Source organism: Cydia pomonella, chromosome 21, assembly GCF_033807575.1.
Source record: "Cydia pomonella isolate Wapato2018A chromosome 21, ilCydPomo1, whole genome shotgun sequence".
NCBI lineage: Eukaryota > Metazoa > Arthropoda > Insecta > Lepidoptera > Tortricidae > Cydia > Cydia pomonella.
Window position 1 is genome coordinate 7,183,220 of NC_084723.1, and position 20,067 is coordinate 7,203,286.

A 20,067-nucleotide genomic window follows, 5' to 3' on the forward strand; every position below is an offset into this window, starting at 1 on the left:
AGCAACAGTTAACTACGGTGTGGATTCAATTGTAAATTCTTATTAAGGAATTTTATTTCAACAGTTACTGGGTATTCGGTGAGCAGTTCTGCGATACGTGGGTCGCGTGTGACGTCATGTGTTCCACCGCCTCCATTCTCAACCTGTGTGCCATCTCTCTGGACCGATACATCCACATCAAGGACCCTCTAAGGTACCTAGATAATAAGCCATCTAACGATGCACCATGCACCTTTTTATATGGACTGAAATATCCACATCGAGAATCCTCTGAAGTGATTACTTTTACAATTGAATCCCTTAGGTCATTATTTTGTATTTTCAGTGATTGCCAGAAACATGGCCATAAGCTTAACACCTAAGATTGTAATTCATACAGACAGTCTCACGTTAAAACGTGGAATTGTATTTACTTTAGTTAATGGGTATAATTATGTAATATCAATACAAAAGGCTATCAAATATATCTAGGAAAACATAACACGTTTGTAAATACTTGTTTATGCTTCCATTCATTCTGGCGTGATTAAAACGAATAAAAATCAAGTTGCGACTCAAATTAAATAAATTATAAAAAAAAAATCTTAGAATCCTCTTTTCGTATTCAATTTTAAAACATTTAATCTTCCGCTGTTTGTGCTCCGCTGTTGTTACCTAATTGAAAAAATCCAATACAAAAGCCTATTTCTTTTATGAAACTTCAAATTTACAAATATCGGGAAAATGTAAAAAGCTCTGATTGAATTAAGTTCAGGGGCTTTCATAAAGTTTATAAAGAGGCTTTAAGGGAAAGCTGCCAAGAAATTCACTTTGCCTGCTCAATTGGGAAACCTGTCAGGCATGAGGTTTTCGGAAACATAATACGAAACCATTAGGAAAAAATATCAACTTACATGACAAATTGGCTTTATTTAGAAGCATTTTGGCTCACTTTTGTAAGAAACTATATAGTAGTTTGTACTTGAGGAAATGGCTATTTGCGCTTTTTTATTGACATTAAAATTATAAAGACAGATGTGTCATCCGTGACAATGAGTCACCCCTTTCAACTTCTTCGTATCAAAGTAATTTTATTTTTGAAGTTGTGAAAAATTAAATTTATTTGTCGTATCAGTAGACTAATTACACACGTTCGCTGCAGGTTGAGGCAAAACCGCCTCAAGCTCGACTTCACGTTGTTGTGGGGCTAAAAGTTCGTGTTATCTCTCTCGTGCGGGAGATGTCGCTGTTTACTTATAACGCATATGATAAAGACTCGTTGGTGCAGAAAAAAAATTTAAGTTCTAAATTAGTCTCAAACGCACTGAGTATTTTTTTTCAGTGCGGGTTTTCCACGGCTCAAGAAAGTTATCTCAAACCCGCACTGAGCGTGATGCGAGCGGCGCGCGATTCAACCGCTTGACGCTTAACCGAAACACGCGTGCATGTAAATAATAGTTACCTAAATACGAAATCGATCGTGAATAATCGATAGTGTTTACAAATTTGAATACTTAATTGTTGTGTTATCAAAAAAAAATCATGTGCTTATAGGTTTATTTTATAATTTACTATGAAAAACCTAACAAAAAAACCTTGCCAAAAAGTTGAAGATGGACATCGGAGAATTTTATAGTGATTCCCTGAGATATTGTACCAAAGATGTTCGATGAGACGATGATTTTTTTCATCGATAATTTAGCGATAAGTGCCATTCTCTTCACTAATCTCAAATAAAATTTAGTGCATTTTGAGGCCTAAGAGACCTTTAAAGTTTTTTAGATATTTTTTTAACCAGAGGTCGGAACGAGAGAAGCTAAGTGTATTTTAAACATTTACTGACTACAAAAAAAAAACACCTATTCCTAGTCTAGCCAAACTTACGAAGGATCTAATTAACTACTGAAATTTGAGGTCGCTAAGGCCTCACCCGCACTGTAAAAGAGCTTAGGTTTTGGCAGATTCGATCTCAACTGCACCAGTTAAGAGTTCTTCAAGATTTGTCCCGCAGTGAACGTCTCCGTCATTAAATAACTCTTGTTATAGGAAAATTGTTATCAATCATCTACGCTGACGTAAATGGGTCCAGAACAACACCATTCAATCTTCAATATTCGTCAAAATGAAAAGAAAATATATTTAACTAGAAACAACTCAAACGCTCTGAGCACTTTACAAATTCTGCTTTAAATTTCAACCTGTCAACCTACAAAGCTGGTCGTAGATTGATGATTTAAGCATTACTTAAGGTTACATTTGGATTAAGACTACCAGCTGCTGCAGCCAGCGTTTCTGTGCTACATTGCTGCAGGAGAACGGAAAATGTCTATTATCCAAGACATTACTTCAAAACAATTTTGCAAACTGCATTTCTGCATAAAAAATATCTTGATAAAATTACCTTTTTGACATTCAATTCTCATCGCATGTCAAATTGTGTATGTCTTAGATAGTTGACATTTCTTGCAGCAATGCGGTCGGTCGGCAGCAATGCTGGTGTAGTCTCAATCCGGATGTAACCTTTACGTGTTGTTTACAAGTTCGGGACAAGTTGCTTGATTGCTCAAAGGCTTATGGGCCCAACGATCAAAGGCCGATGCCTTACGCTATAATTGTACCTTAGCAATACCGATGTATTGCTAAGGTATTATAGCAACTCAAAACATCAATGAATGTTATGTTTAGATATATTGAGCCCAATTATGTTTTAACAATTTGATGTGGTTTTCATCTTATTTTGAGACTACCTACATTGTGAGTTGCTAACGCTGATTGGTGTTCACCAAATGGTATCAGGTGGTCTCAAAAGGTAAGGTATGAATGTCCATACTACAGGAGTTTATGGAAAATGAAATATCAATTGCAATCAAATAAATTAGGTTTTAAAAATAGTATTGTGATAAACGATTAACTAGTAGCTGTTGTATGTGTAAGTAAACTGTAATTATTTGATTTAAATTTCTGGTATGTTTTTTTTCTGTTAGCAAGGTATACATACTATACATGTAGGTAATTCTAAGAACATCTGTATCACCAAGGTTGCAACGAAAACCTAAATGATTTTTAATTTATCTCGCTTGCACATAGTCGTGCGTGCTGATGGCATGAATTAAAGACGGCTCACGCTAGAACACCTCGTTTTGACGGGCAACCGGTGATCACGTGATACTTAGTATAGAAAATCAGACTGTTCTAGCGTGAGTTATCCTTTAAGGTTGGATCAAAATAAAATGATCTGACGATGATAAACATTGTCAAATTATTAAAACAGAATCGGTTTCATCAATAATAATGTGGAAACAATTATTTTAATGTAATGAGTCTCTGATTAATGAACGAATTCAATATTTGATCGAGATTGGTTAATTAATATGTTACAATGAAATGTAGGTAATTAACAATTTTGAGATGTGTTGTCATGTTTTGGATCAATGCGTATCGTATTTCAATTTATGTATGTTTAGATAACTAACTATATTTGGCTACATTTATGGTGCTGCCACGTAAATAAATATTTATGTAAATATTGTTATAAAGTAATAATAGACTAAAAATTAATAACAATTTTGAAGTAGTTATAATGAATGATGACATCTTTTCTAAATGAAAATCATAACATTAGGGAGTTTCACGAGTGAAGTGACTTCAAATTTAATTTCATATTTTAAGACGATGACCAGAATATTCAAAGTCATTGCTACACTCATTTACAACATTTGGCGTTTTTTAAATTGCTTTTCGCATAAAAATTGCAATGAAATTTAAATACGTTTGATTCCTTGGAGGATTTAACAACTGGAGATGCCTTGCTCTATAATTTTCTGTACAAAGCAGTCTGCTGATTTTTGCGGGGGAGGGGCACGTCAAAATATGTATTACTATTTGTACGTTACGTATGTTTGTATGTCAGACAGACGTCAGTCCATACAATACATATGACCACTGGCCGAAGGTTTCGACTGAGGGTTAAGCTCTTAAAGGCGACTCCGGTAGTTAAATCCTCCAAGTTTGATTCCCACGAATGTGATATCGAGTTGGCAAACTAAAGAGACTTCATACTTGAACATTGCTTTAAAACTTCAGTTTCGTTTTTTGACTGGTAAATTTAAAGTCCTGAAGGGGTTCATAAAAACGTATAGAATTTACTGTAGGTATTTATATCGTAAAGCGTAATAACGTACTTTTATTGTCAGATACGGTCGTTGGGTGACTCGCCGCGTGGCCGTAGCGACCATCGCCACGATCTGGCTGCTAGCCGGCCTCGTCAGCTTCCTGCCGATCTCGCTCGGCCTCCACCGGCCTCACGAGGAGGCCACGGCCACGCAGAGGCCGCCACGGTACCCGACCTGCGCGCTGGTGCTGACGCCGACGTATGCTGTGGTCTCGAGCTGTATATCCTTCATACTGCCCTGTATCGTTATGATCAGTATATATTGCAGGTGAGTTGACAAATGTGTACAGTTCTCATAGGACATAATCCTGCAATAAAGTCAGTTGCATTTGATCTTTACTTGTTTTGTATATTGCTTTTCAGCTGTGTTGAATTTAATTGGTAGTTTTTGTTTTATTCTAAAACGGATACTTTTCCTTTTCTTCTGCACTGTTTAAATTATCCTCTTTCTTTTGGTTTAATATTTTTTCGTTTCTTACAACGCGAGATGAAAAGTCTATGTGGTGCGTCAATATAAATAGGAAATGTCACTTCAAATGTCATTCTGTATTCAGTTCAGAGGGGCCTAGACAAAACACCTAAAGATGTAAAGAAATCATATTTATTACACAGTGAATTCACATATCGACTTATCGGGTGTTACTTGAATAATTAAATATTACGATATTATAGGAATTGTGTCAATAAAAAATAGGTACTTAATGCTATCATGAAAAAACTCATAGACGTAACGACCTAAGGGACGGTTGAATAATTCAGTAATAAATCTATTTGCGAGAAAATACAGATCCCTTTTTGTCTTTACACGTGTTATTTAAACAAAAGGAGTTACATATTGTATAATAAGAATACAAACAAATCACGAATGTGTCGAAAAAGGAAAATCTAAAATTCGTGGGACCTATTGTGTTGAGGTGTCACGTACGAGACAAAAGAAACTCGAATTGCCTGTACTTAATGTCCTTTGTTATATGAGTTTCAAAGACTTCAAAACCAACAACAAGATGAAATATGTAGGTATATTTTCACATAAAACCAGATGTAAACAGTGTTTGTTTTAAACTTTGAATACGTACGTAAATAATAAACATGTTATTGTACAAAATAAGTAAGTACATACAGTAAAATAAGTAAATAAGTGACTACATAGCAGAGATACTCGGCCTGATTCGAACTTAAAGATTCGTCACATATTAGGTCTTGATACGATATGGATCGGATATGTCGGTGTCAAAAGTGACGTTTTCGTTTGAACAAACACGAATAGGAACTTTCCTTTAAGGTATCATACTAAACATTAAATTAAGAATGTTACGAACATTATTATATGAGTAGTCTCTAGTTTTTTAACCGACTTCAGAAAAGGAGGAGAAGATTGTTTTTTTGTATATATGTTACTTGATATCTCCGAGAATCGTGAACCGATTTTCAATTTTATTTTTATCGATTGGGTATAACCACGAGATGGTCCCGTTGGCACCAAGTCGGGGTCTGATGATGGGATCTTGGAGAAATCGAGGGAACTCTTAAAATGTTATAGGTACATGTATGGCGCTTTTGGTAATTTTTGAAGTCGGTTTTATTTTTTGTTAAAAAGTTTTTATTTATTTACTCGTTGAATTTTGTTTGAAATTAGCGTCTTTACCAAAAATGTTGAACGCTAAAGACAATTCGTTGGAGACACAGATTATTAATTAGATCGAGTATAGAATAAATTTTATAAGCTTGTTGTTGCACTCCCATTCTACTAAGGTAGGTATCATAATAAATAATATATATAACCTCTTCGTAGAAAATAAAAATGGGTATAGTAAGTTATCCTTAAAACATAAACACTTATCATTCCGGATTTTTTGTGGACCATTGAAAGAGAGACAATTCCACCATAAGTACATTGTGTTGTTATATTTAAACGGATTAGGCAGCGTTGTCAATTAAAGCTCTCAGCCAGCGTGATTTTTTACGACTTCATTAGCAAATATAGTTATATTTAAACCAATTTACACAAACGTTAATAAATTATACGCCTTAACCTTCCTCAAGGATTACTCTATTTAATGGTGAAAACTGGATAAAAATCCGTTCAGTAGTTTTCATTGAATTATTACAGTAAAATGCGCTTATACTCGTAGTTGCAACCGCTGTGTTTTGCACGTTCCCAATAGTAGTCTGTGCGGAAAGAGAAGAGTCGTGAATTATAAGGGAACCAGGTGCATTACCTATCTACTTATTCCGCACTGGCCGGATAGCCAACATGCAAATCGCTTACGCTCCGTAGCGATCGAACTGTCACTGTCGCACTAATATGGAAGAGAGATAGAGAGACATAAAGCGTTTCGTTGTCGTAGCAATAGCGATCGTCACTTTGGCTAGGCCGGCAGACTCTACAAGTTATTTGGCATGTCTTAGGTTGTTACCACACCAATCGATCGATAGTTTCTATCTAGACAAATCCAACACCATTAACGGTACGGTAACACCCTTAGTATACATATCGCTTAAGCTTAACTTATCACTTAGTTGGTAATACCTTGGTGTGGTGACTGCGTGACTTAATATGCTAAATCTATGAGACGTAGTCTAGTAGAACAGAAATACGTGTTTGAAGAGAAGTGTGCTTTGACAACATTTAGAAACTTTGCAAAAGTTTCACTTGATATCTTTCGCTTATTGAATCAAACAAGCATTGTCTGAAAGATAATATTGTATCGAAAAGTTCTTGTTTTCCTTTGTCTTGAACTTAAATTTATATATAAAACTGTTTCATTATAACTATGTAATATTACATAAATATGAAAGATGTATTTTCTTCAAATGTAGTAAAGCTACACGTGAAGTGAAGTTCAATACAAATGCCAAATAATGTAAACTAATATGTTATCATATATGTATGTATGTTTGTATAACAGTTTTTGTTAGCATTTGACCAAAAACTAACATATTTATTTTACAAAGATTATTTTCACCAAATAATTAATAAGTAACGTTGTAACCGGCTAACTAAAGCGGTAATAACTAAATGAAAACAGGTTCTTACAGTAAAAATATAATTGTAAAAAAATATGTACAATAAAATAAACTAATATCTGTCAGTACGCAATTCTACACCAAAACAATAAAATATCGTCACTGGCCTTAACATTCTTGAATCTTCATCGAGCCAAACGATGAATACTGGCAGCAGGTGCTACTGAAGGCTACGCGGGCCCACCAGGCGCAAGCAGATGAAAACTTCAGCAGCAATTATCAAGAAATAAGTAGTCCTCAATTTTAGATAAGAAGAAAGGGCTGCAACAATCGTGCGTTCTTAAATTTCGGGTCGGAACCTAACCCAAGCCTCATTCTGTTACAAGAACCAGTGACGTACAAATAAGACTTGGATTAGGTTAAAACACAAGCAGAACTTAAACTATTTTACATATATACAATCTTTACCTGCGTTAGAGGCAGCCCATTAAGTAAGAATTCTTTTTTTAAATAACAATAGAGCGTTTAAGCTTTAATAACATTAGATAAATGTAATTTGATTTGTGCGATACGCCTTCAAATTATCGAGCCAATTTCCCCCTAGAAAACAAAAGACGAACGAAAAAGGGCATACCGGCCAGTGCGCGCGGTGACTGCACCATGCAGGTTTGCCATGTTACAACGTTTAATATTATGACTAGAAATTTATAATAGATTTAACTACTGTTGATAAGATCATGGCTGTCCTTAAAAAGTGCGACATTATCATGTAGTAATTTCAATTGACTTATGCTAAATCATTTTCTATAAAAAATATATAAAAGATGTCTTAAATAATTACATTAAGTAACTATATAGTCAAACCCTATTGAACTCCACTTTATGTACGATTTTTTTATAATTCAACCCCAAAGATTTTAACTACTTACGCGGATGATATTAATAAACAGAAACGCACACAATAATTACAAAATTTACGATAATTTGTAAGTTTCATGTTCTTAGGGCTGCTCTACACGATGGCCCAGCGCAGGCCAGTCTAAGGGACGCAGCTATGCGGTGAAATGAGATAGCAATATCACTTGCTCCCTCTAACGCATAAATGCGTCCCTAGGACTAGCCTACGCTGGGCCATCATGTAGAAGAGCCATTACGTATAAAAAGTTATGATTACAAAACTAAACAAAATCAATCTCCGATCCATGTCCTAGTTTTCGTAACTAAAATATAATAAAACTAACGAAAATCTGTCACTGTCACGTTTCCCTGTCTAGGATAAAGGTTTAGAAAATGGGTCTAATATTTCATCAAAACTGATTTCGGTACGCGTCGACGTTGGCCAAGTGATATCTTGTTTTTGTCATGTCATACAACAGACGGGTTGCTCATAATTCATGAAATCTAACTTGACTATGTAGGTAAGTTAAATAAATGTGTGTAGCACAGAAGATTAGTTCACAGAAATCGGGAAAACTGGCATTTTTTCCTGCGGACAATACGAAAGTTAACTATTTGGTCGCATTTTAATGAGGCTTTAATCATACAGCTTTTAATTTGCCTATTGGGTCCATGATGGTGGGTAACGCAGCGGCTTACGTGAACGAATAACATGCGAACGCGAAGCGGCGCGGCGCGGGTGAATTCAATCCTTTGGTACCTATGAAAGTGTCCTACGTGGGCGATCTCGTTGTGAATGCGAGTGCCGTTGGGCCCCGCCGCGTCGCATCGCGAGTTATTCGCTCACATAAGCCTCTGCATAAGTAGCCGTTATTAATTGATGTACACAAAAGAGACGCAAAACCTTAAAAATTACTTACTTACTAAAAACGTTTTTGACCCATAAATATATACATTTATTTATTATTGATGGTAATAAATAAAAGCATTTTAACTAAAAAAGTTGACCAAAAATAAGTTTTGGTATACATTTATAGAAAAAGGTTAGCGCTTAAATCACATTATTGGACATTTCATATTTGTACTGAGCAATTATCATAAACCGACGCCTCATATTGTATATTTAATGATATTATTTAGTATATTTAATGTATTCTAGCATTGTTTTATTTTTTAAGATAAGAAATATCTTATCTCGTAAGTAATAACTTACGAGATCGCTGGTTGACAACAAGGATGATAACTTATTAGATGTTACTCTCGTAAAGAAAGAATTTAGAAACTCTCCTTAATAAAGAACTGATATTGGGTACCCTTTTACTTGAACACAATTGGCTGGCAAAAATAGTTAGTAGCACAGATTGTAAGAACTTTTTAAAAACCCAAATATAAAAATATTTAATAAAATAATCTGATTTGTTCCTTGGTTAATTCATCTAAAGAACAAATCAAGTAAAACCCGATACCTGATTCCATAACCTTTTCCACAGACTCTACTGCTACGCCCAGAAGCACGTAAAATCCATCCGAGCCGTCACCCGGACCGTCCAGCTGCCGGACAACCGGACCAAATCCGTTCGGACACGTGTCCACACGCACGTACACTCGTCCCCGTACCACGTATCCGACCACAAGGCGGCAATCACAGTGGGCATCATCATGGGCGTGTTCCTGCTGTGTTGGGTGCCTTTCTTCTGCGTCAATATTGTCGCGGCGTTCTGCAAGACGTGTATCCCTGGTAAATCTGAATTTTATTTGAGTAATTTATAAACGCTTTAATTTTTTTTTTGTAAATGCTCTTTCTTTTCAAACTATCAAGTTGTTTTTCAGCGTCAAAGTTGGTTTTCAGGATTGACTATTTGGCAAGATAATTTGTGGCGTCGCGTCGCTTCTATCAAGTGTATATCCCAGCGTTGTGCCGTAAACTGCGTAAGATGGCTTCACTATGTGCATTCAAAAGAAATTTGCCATGATAGAATTGTATATCCATGTATGAAATGCTCAGTTTTCGTGTTAGCGTATCTGGCGAGGACGCAATTGTATTCTGAGTGAGAGTTTTTCTCTACCTGAATACCAGAACTTACTTATAATAAAACTTTATAACATACAATAAGCCATGGAATATTTTTTGGCACTAAGAATAATATATATTAGTTCCGGATAGTATCCGAATAAAATTATACTTATATCTTTTTAGTTTAGATTATCACCGATACAAAGTCAATCCGTCCGTGAAACAACCTCAATATGTTTTAATTATTTCACGAGCACTGCCTAATTTACAAACATTGTTCCAGACTTAGCATTCAAAATCCTGACATGGCTCGGATATTCAAACTCAGCGTTTAATCCGATCATCTATTCAATATTCAACACGGAATTTCGTGAGGCATTCAAGAAAATCTTAACGTCGAGGTACCCCTTATGCTGCGGGTACCAGAGCGTCAGAGCCAACACACCTACCAGAAACGAGAATTTCGTCACGGATTATGGGACGAAGACTTTGGTAGTGAGAAGAAGTGGATCGCTAGGGTTGTCAGGAGTGGACCCGACTCCGAGGTCCTCAGCGGACTCGGTCCGGCCTCTCAGGGACCACCACATCTGACAAGAAGACGGGGGTAGCAACAACCAGCTACTCGACGGGAGCGATGTGGTGTAGGGTTGCTCAACTTCCGAATGTCCATATCGTGGAACGAATTGTTTAGTCTCCAAGAGCTTCAGCTTTAAATTTCAGTATTAAATTATAGTGTATAAATTCTTTTTTACCACCAAAGTGTATGTCTGAAGGTAGTTAGCCTACCCTATTTCTGTTAACTCCGTACTGACACACAAAACCGGTTCCAAAAGACCTTTACAAAAAATCGACCGATTGTCCGTTGTCACGTCAAATTTAATATTTAATGCAAAAAATTAAGAATTTTTTTTTAAGTCAGTTTTGTCCAGCTGTGGGACACTAAATTAGGCTAAATGAAACGAAAAATTCAGCTTTGGTGTTATTTATGAGGCATAATCTACTCGTCAACCGGTAAGCGAAATTTGAGATCTTTATAATCGGTTTTTACTATTGGGTACATTATTTGATTTAATGTTAGTGTCTGAAAACTAATAATAATTGTATTTATTATGTTAGCTACCTAATACTGTTGTTTTTAATTTTATATTAATTAATAGTGCCATTGTTATAATTTAAGTTACTATTTTTACCAAAGTGTTTAATACTGTTGAGACTCCAATGTTTATTATGGTTTAAAAATTCCTGTGATACTTTTGTAAATAATCTTAGTCTATTATCAATTATGAAATGTACATACTTATTTAAAGAGGTGAGCAAATATATGATAAAGTATTAGGTTATATTGTAAGTTTAGTAAGCTGGATGTTTTTAATTCATAAAAGTGGTAAGCGGACGTTAAAACATCTTACCGCTTTGAAGCAGAGATTTAGCGAAAATTATGTATAGCGTTTCGTAATTTTCTGAGCAAAAAAGAGTGTCCTCATTTCTTAATCCATCGTCTGGCAAATTCCAGCAGGGGACATGTCTACTTGAAATTTAATTAATTGACATAAAGTTTCAATTCCAATGCCTTTGAAATGATGTAAATGCCAGCTATAATACAAGTATATAAACATGATCCGGTGATGTCGTCAGCTGAAGGGGGATGATGGAATAAAACACATTGATTTTAAGGATTGTATAATCGGGAAAAATATTTCATACCGAACTAATGAACTTCTTACCAATGGTAAATGTGACTTAATAAAATATTACCATATAAATGCACTCTTCGTACCGTAATAGTCCATATGCTATTGGTAAAAATGTCGTTTACTTGCGTTATAAACATTGCGACAGTCTTAGTTTTTTTCTCCTTTAAATTCGAAGCCTATATTTGTACATAAGAATTAAAGCTATTGCTTGTTTTTATATTTTTCTTTTGATAGTTATAATAACCAATTTGAGGTCAAATCTATCTGTTTGAGATAAATCTTGTTTATACAGTTAGTTGCTATTAGCAATTTATGATTAAATAATCAGAATTAAAAAATATTCAATACAATAAGAATAGATTCCCTAGTACAAACAGCCTACGTAGTAAAACCGCCATTGATGTTGTAAAATGCACTTTCTAATATTGTACATTAAATTAATGAGCTTATAATTAATACTCGTACCAAATATGACTTGCTTTATAATTATCCATTTACTGAATTTTCATGTAAACATTTGAGAACGTTTCAAATGCCGAATACCAGGAATAACTGTTTTATTTTCGATTCGGTTAATTAATAACAGATAAATAACACTATAACGCAATAAATGAGTGTATGTTGAGAAATTATAGAGTTAGTTTAAAAATATATGAAATAAGTGCTTAGAGTCAGACCAAGATATGTTGGCAGCGATTTTGACAGCCCAGAGAGTGCAAGGGTTATTTTAAACTTCAAATTTCTATGAAATTATGACGCTTACTTAACACTTACTGGTCTTCGTGGTCTTTGATAACTCTTAAAATATTGCCACCGGGATCAACTAAGACTAGAAAGTATACCAGATATTTTCTGTTTCTTCCAGTTCCTCGTCAGTTGTTGTCTACGGAAGGTTGGACAACATTATGACGATCTTTATGATTGCGCATAAATAAATAAAAAATAAAAAACATTTTTTATTACTTAAACGACGGCATTTGAAACGTTCTATTTTCCAGCAATTCTTTTCACCGTTCCTCACTTTTCCAAAGTAAGCATCTTAATAATGTCTCAATTGCACATTTTTACGACCTTTTATTCAACTTTATACTTTTGTTAAGAAATATTACTTACAATTAGCTTTTTTTCCGCATCTGGTTATTATAAACTAATTAAAATTAAAAATTATATTCCCCGAATAAGTAGATACTTCTGGTTATCAGTTGTAATAATGATAACTTCATGATACCGAAAAACTAACATTAATGAGAGCCAAACACACACATTAGTACAGTACAGTACTACCGAATGGAGTGTTTTAAATCGACACTAGTTGCGAATTATCTATTTGCACGTGGCTCTTAAAATTTTCGATATATTCACATATGGTGCTAAATTACCGCTGTAGGGGGGCGGTAAAGTAGCACCATATGTTTAGTAAATTGTCTTACGAATCACAGATTACTAAACAAGCATTTTTCAGTCTTAAACGGGTTTAAATTCTATCGTTTTCTTGGTTTTTGTTCCCAAAAAATGTGACGGAGTGAAGCTTTATGTATGAGATGAAATTTAGTTTTAATTTTTCTCGTGTTATATAGCACTCTTTTTTTATTTGAGAGAAAACACAAATATAAGCGTGATAGAGTGATCAGAAACAAGGCAACGAAAATAATTTTGAACCAAGCAAATAATACCATGTTCGGTATGGTAGGCAATGCTAAATAAGGAAGTTTCGGGCCGTACACTCAATCCAGATTTATATATCTTCCGCTTGTCTTAGGACGAAATAAATGGAATATTGACGTGAAACAATTCGATAGTATGGAAAAATAGCTGCAAAAATTTCCGTCCCGCCATATCAATTACGATATCGTTTCGTGGAAACTTTCAGTACCTACTCGTATTAAATTGAAAATTTTGTTTTGTTCTTCGTTTGTACCAACGTTTTTTTAACTGAGGTACTTGAAAAGATAAAAAAAATATTACAACAAATATAACTACACTGCTAATGTATTTAAAAATCTTTACATCGATGTCATAGTTTTAGAAACAGATTAGAAGTTGGAAGAGTATTGTTTAAGCTAATTTTCAGTGTAAATAGGTACAATATGACTACAATACCGAGTTCTCCGATTTCCCATATAATGCACCAATATTTATTATAGCACACAGGGTGATGTTTTAATGTAGAATATATTTTAATTAATGGGGAAAAGCGCTACTGAACTTTATTACTTAAAAATATGTAATTATTAGATTAATAGCGAATGTAATATAATTTACAGTGTCAAGTATTGTTGATATCGTAGGACATATCACGATACCTAAGTTATGTAATCGTAACTACAGGGCTTACCTGGAAGGTAAGTCAGGTAATTTAAATTACAAGACTTATCTTGAGATTTCAAATTTTACTGGGAAATAAAAGGCTAATATCACCTGGAAGGTAAGTCAGGTAATTTAAATTACAAGATTTATCTTGAGATTTCAAATTTTACTGGGAATTAAAATTATGTAAATCTAGTTTAGTGTAAAAAAGCGAAGATAGTATTATATATTTAGAAGCTGACTTAAGCAATATAATTTAAAAGAGTTTTATAACTGTTGTATATAATTCGTAAGAAAGTTTTCAGAAAATTATAGCTTGGCTGTAGGATTGTGTCATTTGTTGTTATCTGTGAGCATAAAACCTAAGACATAATAAAAAAAATAGCATCTCTATTTTTATTGCTTACAACTAGTGATGCAATTTTTATATAGACTTTCATACAACTCACTTCAAAAATAATAAGTTTTTGGAAAAAAATCTTTTTTGGTACAAACTTTTGTCACTGACTGTACTTTTCTTACCACGGGCAATTAATACTCATCGAGACAATCCTAAAAACCCCAAACACAATAAGGTTGCGTTGTTTCATCACAGAGTTCCTATGGTCACCTCCTCCAGAAAGTACACAGGAGATCCTCAGGACTCACTAAACCTAAGCGATCACGCAGCCCATTTGGTGTAAAATATAGATATTTGGACAGCGACCACAAATTGTATTAATGTCATACGACTAAATAAATATGGCCACCTCCTGTCTCCATCATCAGATCAGCTCGATGGTACCATAATTTTGCATTGTCACCAGACTAACATATGTTTGCAAATTTTCAGCTCAATCGGATATCAGGAAGTGGTTGAAAAATGGTTTGCAAGATTTGAAAAAAAAAGTTAGTTACATACGAACATGTCAAACTTGTAATAAAAAGAAAAAAGTTAAGTGAAAATCTCCGAATTACCATATTTTAGACCATAATGAGGCGAACCAACGAGAAAACATATTTTTTAAAAGCTATTGTCTCCAATCATTTTCTTGCATTGGAAATTTAAAAAAAAACCTTTTCATAAAACATAGTTCAATTTTAATAGTACAAGCTTTCATATCTACTGTAGTCTAAGATCACACTTGACGGAAACGATGTATAATTAATGTAATAGGAAATAATAATTCTATTATTCTAATAGATGTATCCGGCCAAAGTTTCAATCCAAAATTATTTTAATAGATACATCCACATTCAGTCAGAAAGGTCTTAATTTTATGTATTTCCAGCAAATCTAATGCCTGGTTTTACAAACTAAAAAATAACTTTTATTTTGTTAATCCCCATTTTCCAAATAGGCTACTAACTAAATAATATTATAGCTACACAACTATCAACCCAACCAAATCGTAGAATATAAGGTAAACCCACTATCACATTAGCATGTTCATGCGCTTAAATTTCATTGTTTTCCGATACAAATAGGAATCGGAAATTGTGAATATGATACGTGCCGAGATTTCGATTTAAATAAAATAAATGCGACATGAAATAAATTCACTTATCAATATTGTTTCATGGAAAAATTATATTTATTCGATCGATCCGTTTTCCAATTGTTTTTTAATCAACCTGTATCTACTCGTATTGCATACAACTTTTGTAAAATGTTCTGTTGAAGGTAAAATATATTATGAATTGGTTAGATATAATGCAGTGTTAGTCATAATTTATAAATTATAAATGTTTAGCAGCTTCTTGAGCCCTTGATGGGTTAAACCAAAGCTGGCATTTGGTATGTTAATCTTAAGGTTCTAGTCGAAAGTAAATATATTTAAAAGACTTCTTTGATTGTTTTATTTTTAGTTAATAATTTAGTTCTAGAGAACCTGATCAAAATAGAAACTAATACTGTGAGGCTAATGTTCTGATAAAAATCCACCCTTTAACCCTTCCAAATCAAGAACCCTTTAAGTCTAATTGCAAATAACGCTAAGTGTTATGGTGTATGATGTTAAAGAAACCTTTTATGTATTGCGAGCACGCATGAACGTGAATTTATGTTTCGATATCAATAATTATACGTAAGGACAAATAATTAGTCAAGGTCATGTCAAAACGAATTCAAAACTAAAAAAAAATCCAATTGGAATCGACCTCCGGATTTCAATAATGTCCTAAATACACAATCCAAAATCTCAGGTTACGCACGATTAGAAGGGTCGACATTATAGGAAAATCCCGAAAAAGGCCACACAAAGGGAACTCTATCCTAACCCTATTTATTACGACTAGAACTCCTAGATTCCGGGCGTGAACCTAAGAGATTCCTAGCCCAAAATAACTTTTTAAAGTAGTTATTTTTCACTCGCTTGTTTAGCATCGGCTCCCCCTATACTTTCCCAGATGGAAGTAGGACTATCGGCCCAACTCGAACAATGCTTATAATAACATATGATCTTCAATCAAAAACGTCACTTATGACACTCACAGATCGATAAAAAAAAAGACAAAATGTAAAATTTCTGAGCTCAAATCAAACTTTCCAGTAACAAAATTACTTGTCTGACTTTCAGAAAGTGTTTCGAAATTAAACTTGCAGAGTCATTCAATTGCATAGAAAAGCACCTCACTTTTTCCGATCGCACGTTTCCCGCCTGTCGTCAAAAATAAATGTATAAAACGCAAATTGGATTACAGGATCAAAGTGCAGCAATCGCCATCCTGTAAAAATACAATTGCATTAATAAAATGCATTTTCAGTCGCAAATATTATTAGTTTCGTTCGGTGCCCGCAGCGACTACAAATGTGAGTGCTCTGTACGAAGCTGTTCTGACGGCTGACATAGTAAAGTAAGTAAGGGAGTTGGTCGCTCAGATAAAGCAGTGTATGGGAAAATTCTAAAATCTATAAAGATCGAAACATAATACCCTTAACTGGTACTTAATTACCTATTTAGCGGTACAGAGACCGCAGACAGAGATAGATATTTGTTCAATGTAAATAGTAGAACGGAACGGACTAGGTATAAGAAATAAAAACACTTACCTATCAGTAGTACAAAAAGAGCATGCTTAAAAATACTTAGTCTTAAAAACATTCCCCCAATCTTATATTTGACATTTTTTTATTGCCACAACGTCCGACGCGACGCATTTTTGGCAATGTAAGCACAACCAGAAAGTAGTCATTATATTCTATTTATTTTGTGTATCAGAATCTTTGTACAGAGCCAATTGTATGTACTCCTGCGCGAAATCTGGGATGGAGAACAGCAACCAGGGCAATGGAATATAGGAGTTTTATGCCCCGTCCATAAAAAGGGTTGTAAGAGGAAGTGCACGAACTACCGCGGAATTGCCTTGCTGCCGACTGCGTACAAAGTTTTGTCATACGTGCTACTCAGGAGATTGGAACCGTATGCGGAGAAAATCTTAGGAGACTACCAGTGCGGCTTTCGACGAAACCGTAGCACCGTTGACCAAATCTTTCTTCTGAAGCAGTTGATGGAGAAAAAGTGGGAGTATGCTCAGAGTATTCACTCAGTGTTCGTGGATTTTTCTAAAGCGTACGACAGTATTGACCGGAACAGTCTTTTTAACATTTTAAGATACTTTAGGATTCCCCAAAAACTGGTAAGCATGATTGAAGTCGCCACGAAGGACAGTAAAATGTTGGTCAAAGTTGATGGAGAATTGACAGAGGAATTCGCAGTGATTACGGGGCTGAAACAGGGCGACGCACTGTCACCCATGCTTTTTAATTTGGTTCTGGAGTACGTCCTAAAAAAAGTTTTGTTACTGGAAGGGGGACTAGAGCTAAATGGAAGCCATAAGGTGATAGGCTACGCGGATGACATAGCCCTACTTGGAGCCTCTGTAGACGAGGTGCGGCAGTGCGTCAGTGTTCTAACAACGGAAGCTAAAAAGGTCGGCCTAAGTATATCACACGAAAAGACTGAGTATCTCCACATGCGACGCTATAAAAATACCCGTGTTCCACCCCAAAACCTAAATGTAGGAGATATAGTGTACAAAGGCGTGTCCAAATTTAAATACTTAGGCTGCACCGTTACTGATACCAACAATCGTGACGAGGACATAAAGATTAGGATCCAGAATACATTGCGATGCAGTGCAGCTCTTCACAAGGTGTTAGTGTCCAAGCTTCTAAGCAGACGCACCAAGATCCGAATCTATAAGACCGTGATTCGCCCAATCCTAACCTACGGATGCGAAGCATGGACACTAACACTCAAGGAAGAAAACATGCTGCTAGTTGCCGAGAGGAAAATCCTCCGTAAAATATTGGGCCCCAAACGAAGACCGGATGGAAGTTGGACAGTCCTTAAGAACCGTGAGATTGAAGACCTAGTGGCTGAACCTAACATCATGGGAGAAAGTAAAGCCCACAGACTCCGTTGGTTAGGCCACCTTGAGAGAATGGACGAAGATCGGAACGTAAAAAGAGCGTACCTGGGTCGCCTAGCAGGAGGACGTCCTATCGGACGCCCTAGGTATCGCTGGAGCGACATGGTGGAGGCGGATCTGCGCGAGCTTCGAGTCGACAATTGGCGAGAGGTCGCACAGGACCGAGAAAAGTGGCGCTGTCTTGTGTCGGAGGCCAAGTCTCATTTTGGGTCGCTGAGCCAACGGAGTAAGTAAGTATCAGAATCTTTAGGTTATACTAGATGGTGTGGCCTGATAGTGGCACCCATATTTAGTTACTTCCTTCATGTTGTTTGACTAATAAAAAATGGCTGTTTCATACATTTTGGCTGTCTGAGCTTGACATATTCTATGGAAGAGTAAATATTTTTTTCGCGATTTCGGGGTTGGTCCCACGGTAATGCTCAGTACGACCTATATATTCAGCATGTAAATTATTGCAGCCAACTAAATAAACTCCCTGTATGTAAAAAGTAGAGGCCTTCAAATGTAGGAGACCCATTGTCACATAGCGCCATCTAGTGGTGTTAGCGTAATAACTTCGTTGTTTCTTTTTATTTCTCTTAGTGTTATATTTTTTTTTTAGAAATATGAAACATGTTTTAATTTAATTAGTTTAGTTACAAATATAAATAGTTGTATTTCAGCATTTTTTTCTGGATATTGTGTCGTTAGGTAATGAAACCTACATGTTTTAAAAGGTAGCACAATTTGACTGACAACACACAGTTCTGGCTGAAAAGAGCACTAAATTTGAAATGTAGGGAAAAAAAGAAGGAGAAGAAAAGACGGCATTGGTTTGTGTCAGAATACTGATTGTTACAAAAATTAAAATAGATATTTATAAAACTCAGCATGGAAATTTATTGTCGCCATACGAGTATATAGTTCCGGAGATTCAGATTTTGGTTTCTGGGTAAGCAATTCCCACAAAGTGTTTTCATTGCAAAACAGCTTAATCCAAATTCGGAAGACTAAGTAATTTATTCTTTCCAGATTTTAATAGGTCGAGGCAAATGTTGCTTTCCTTTGCCAAGTTGCTGAGGAAAGAGGAGCGTGCCCTTGAGCGTGGCAGGCTGATGTAAGAGACGGGTCTTCTCTTCGTCCAGTTCGGGACGCCTTCACGGCCATTGTTACGAGTTCCAACCCAAATGCTAATTTTGACTGCAGCAGACTTTTTCTGTCGTCTGTCTTGTTCGTCAGGCGGAATGCAGAGGAGTTAATTCGGAGGAATAAACATCGTCTGTGGCAGCAGGTATGTGTTGGCCCTTTGAAAACCTTAGGAAATCCTTAGGAAATCCTTTGGAAACCCTTAGAAAACCCTTAGGTACAGGTAGCCCTTAAGAAGCTCATAGTTTACTTGTAGAACAAGTTTTGTCATTGTCATAGATCGGTAACCTTTTGCTTTTGTCACATTTATAATGAATAATTTTAATATCATAATCAAGGTTTACTAAGGTCTGATGGACAGTGTTGCTCGCCAAATTTAATGCTTAGGTTTAACTTTTCATATAATAATTACCAGAATAAAATTTAATTAAACAACTAGTTTGTTGGTGATTTATCCTATAGTGTAAGAATACAGATATGAATGAACCAACAGCTCT

General features: G+C 35.3%; 1 protein-coding gene across 1 annotated transcript in view; it reads left to right on the forward strand.

Moving 5' to 3' along the window:
* Positions 1 to 15,854, forward strand: part of LOC133529475 (dopamine receptor 1) — a 172,980-nt gene extending 157,126 nt beyond the window's left edge. Inside the window, exons 5-8 of the mRNA XM_061867190.1 lie at positions 65 to 193; positions 4,173 to 4,418; positions 9,505 to 9,752; positions 10,312 to 15,854. Coding sequence (XP_061723174.1) covers positions 65 to 193; positions 4,173 to 4,418; positions 9,505 to 9,752; positions 10,312 to 10,619 — 931 coding nt within the window. The 3' untranslated portion in view covers positions 10,620 to 15,854. The remainder of the gene's footprint in view (positions 1 to 64; positions 194 to 4,172; positions 4,419 to 9,504; positions 9,753 to 10,311) is intronic.
* The last annotated feature ends 4,213 nt before the right edge of the window (positions 15,855 to 20,067 follow it).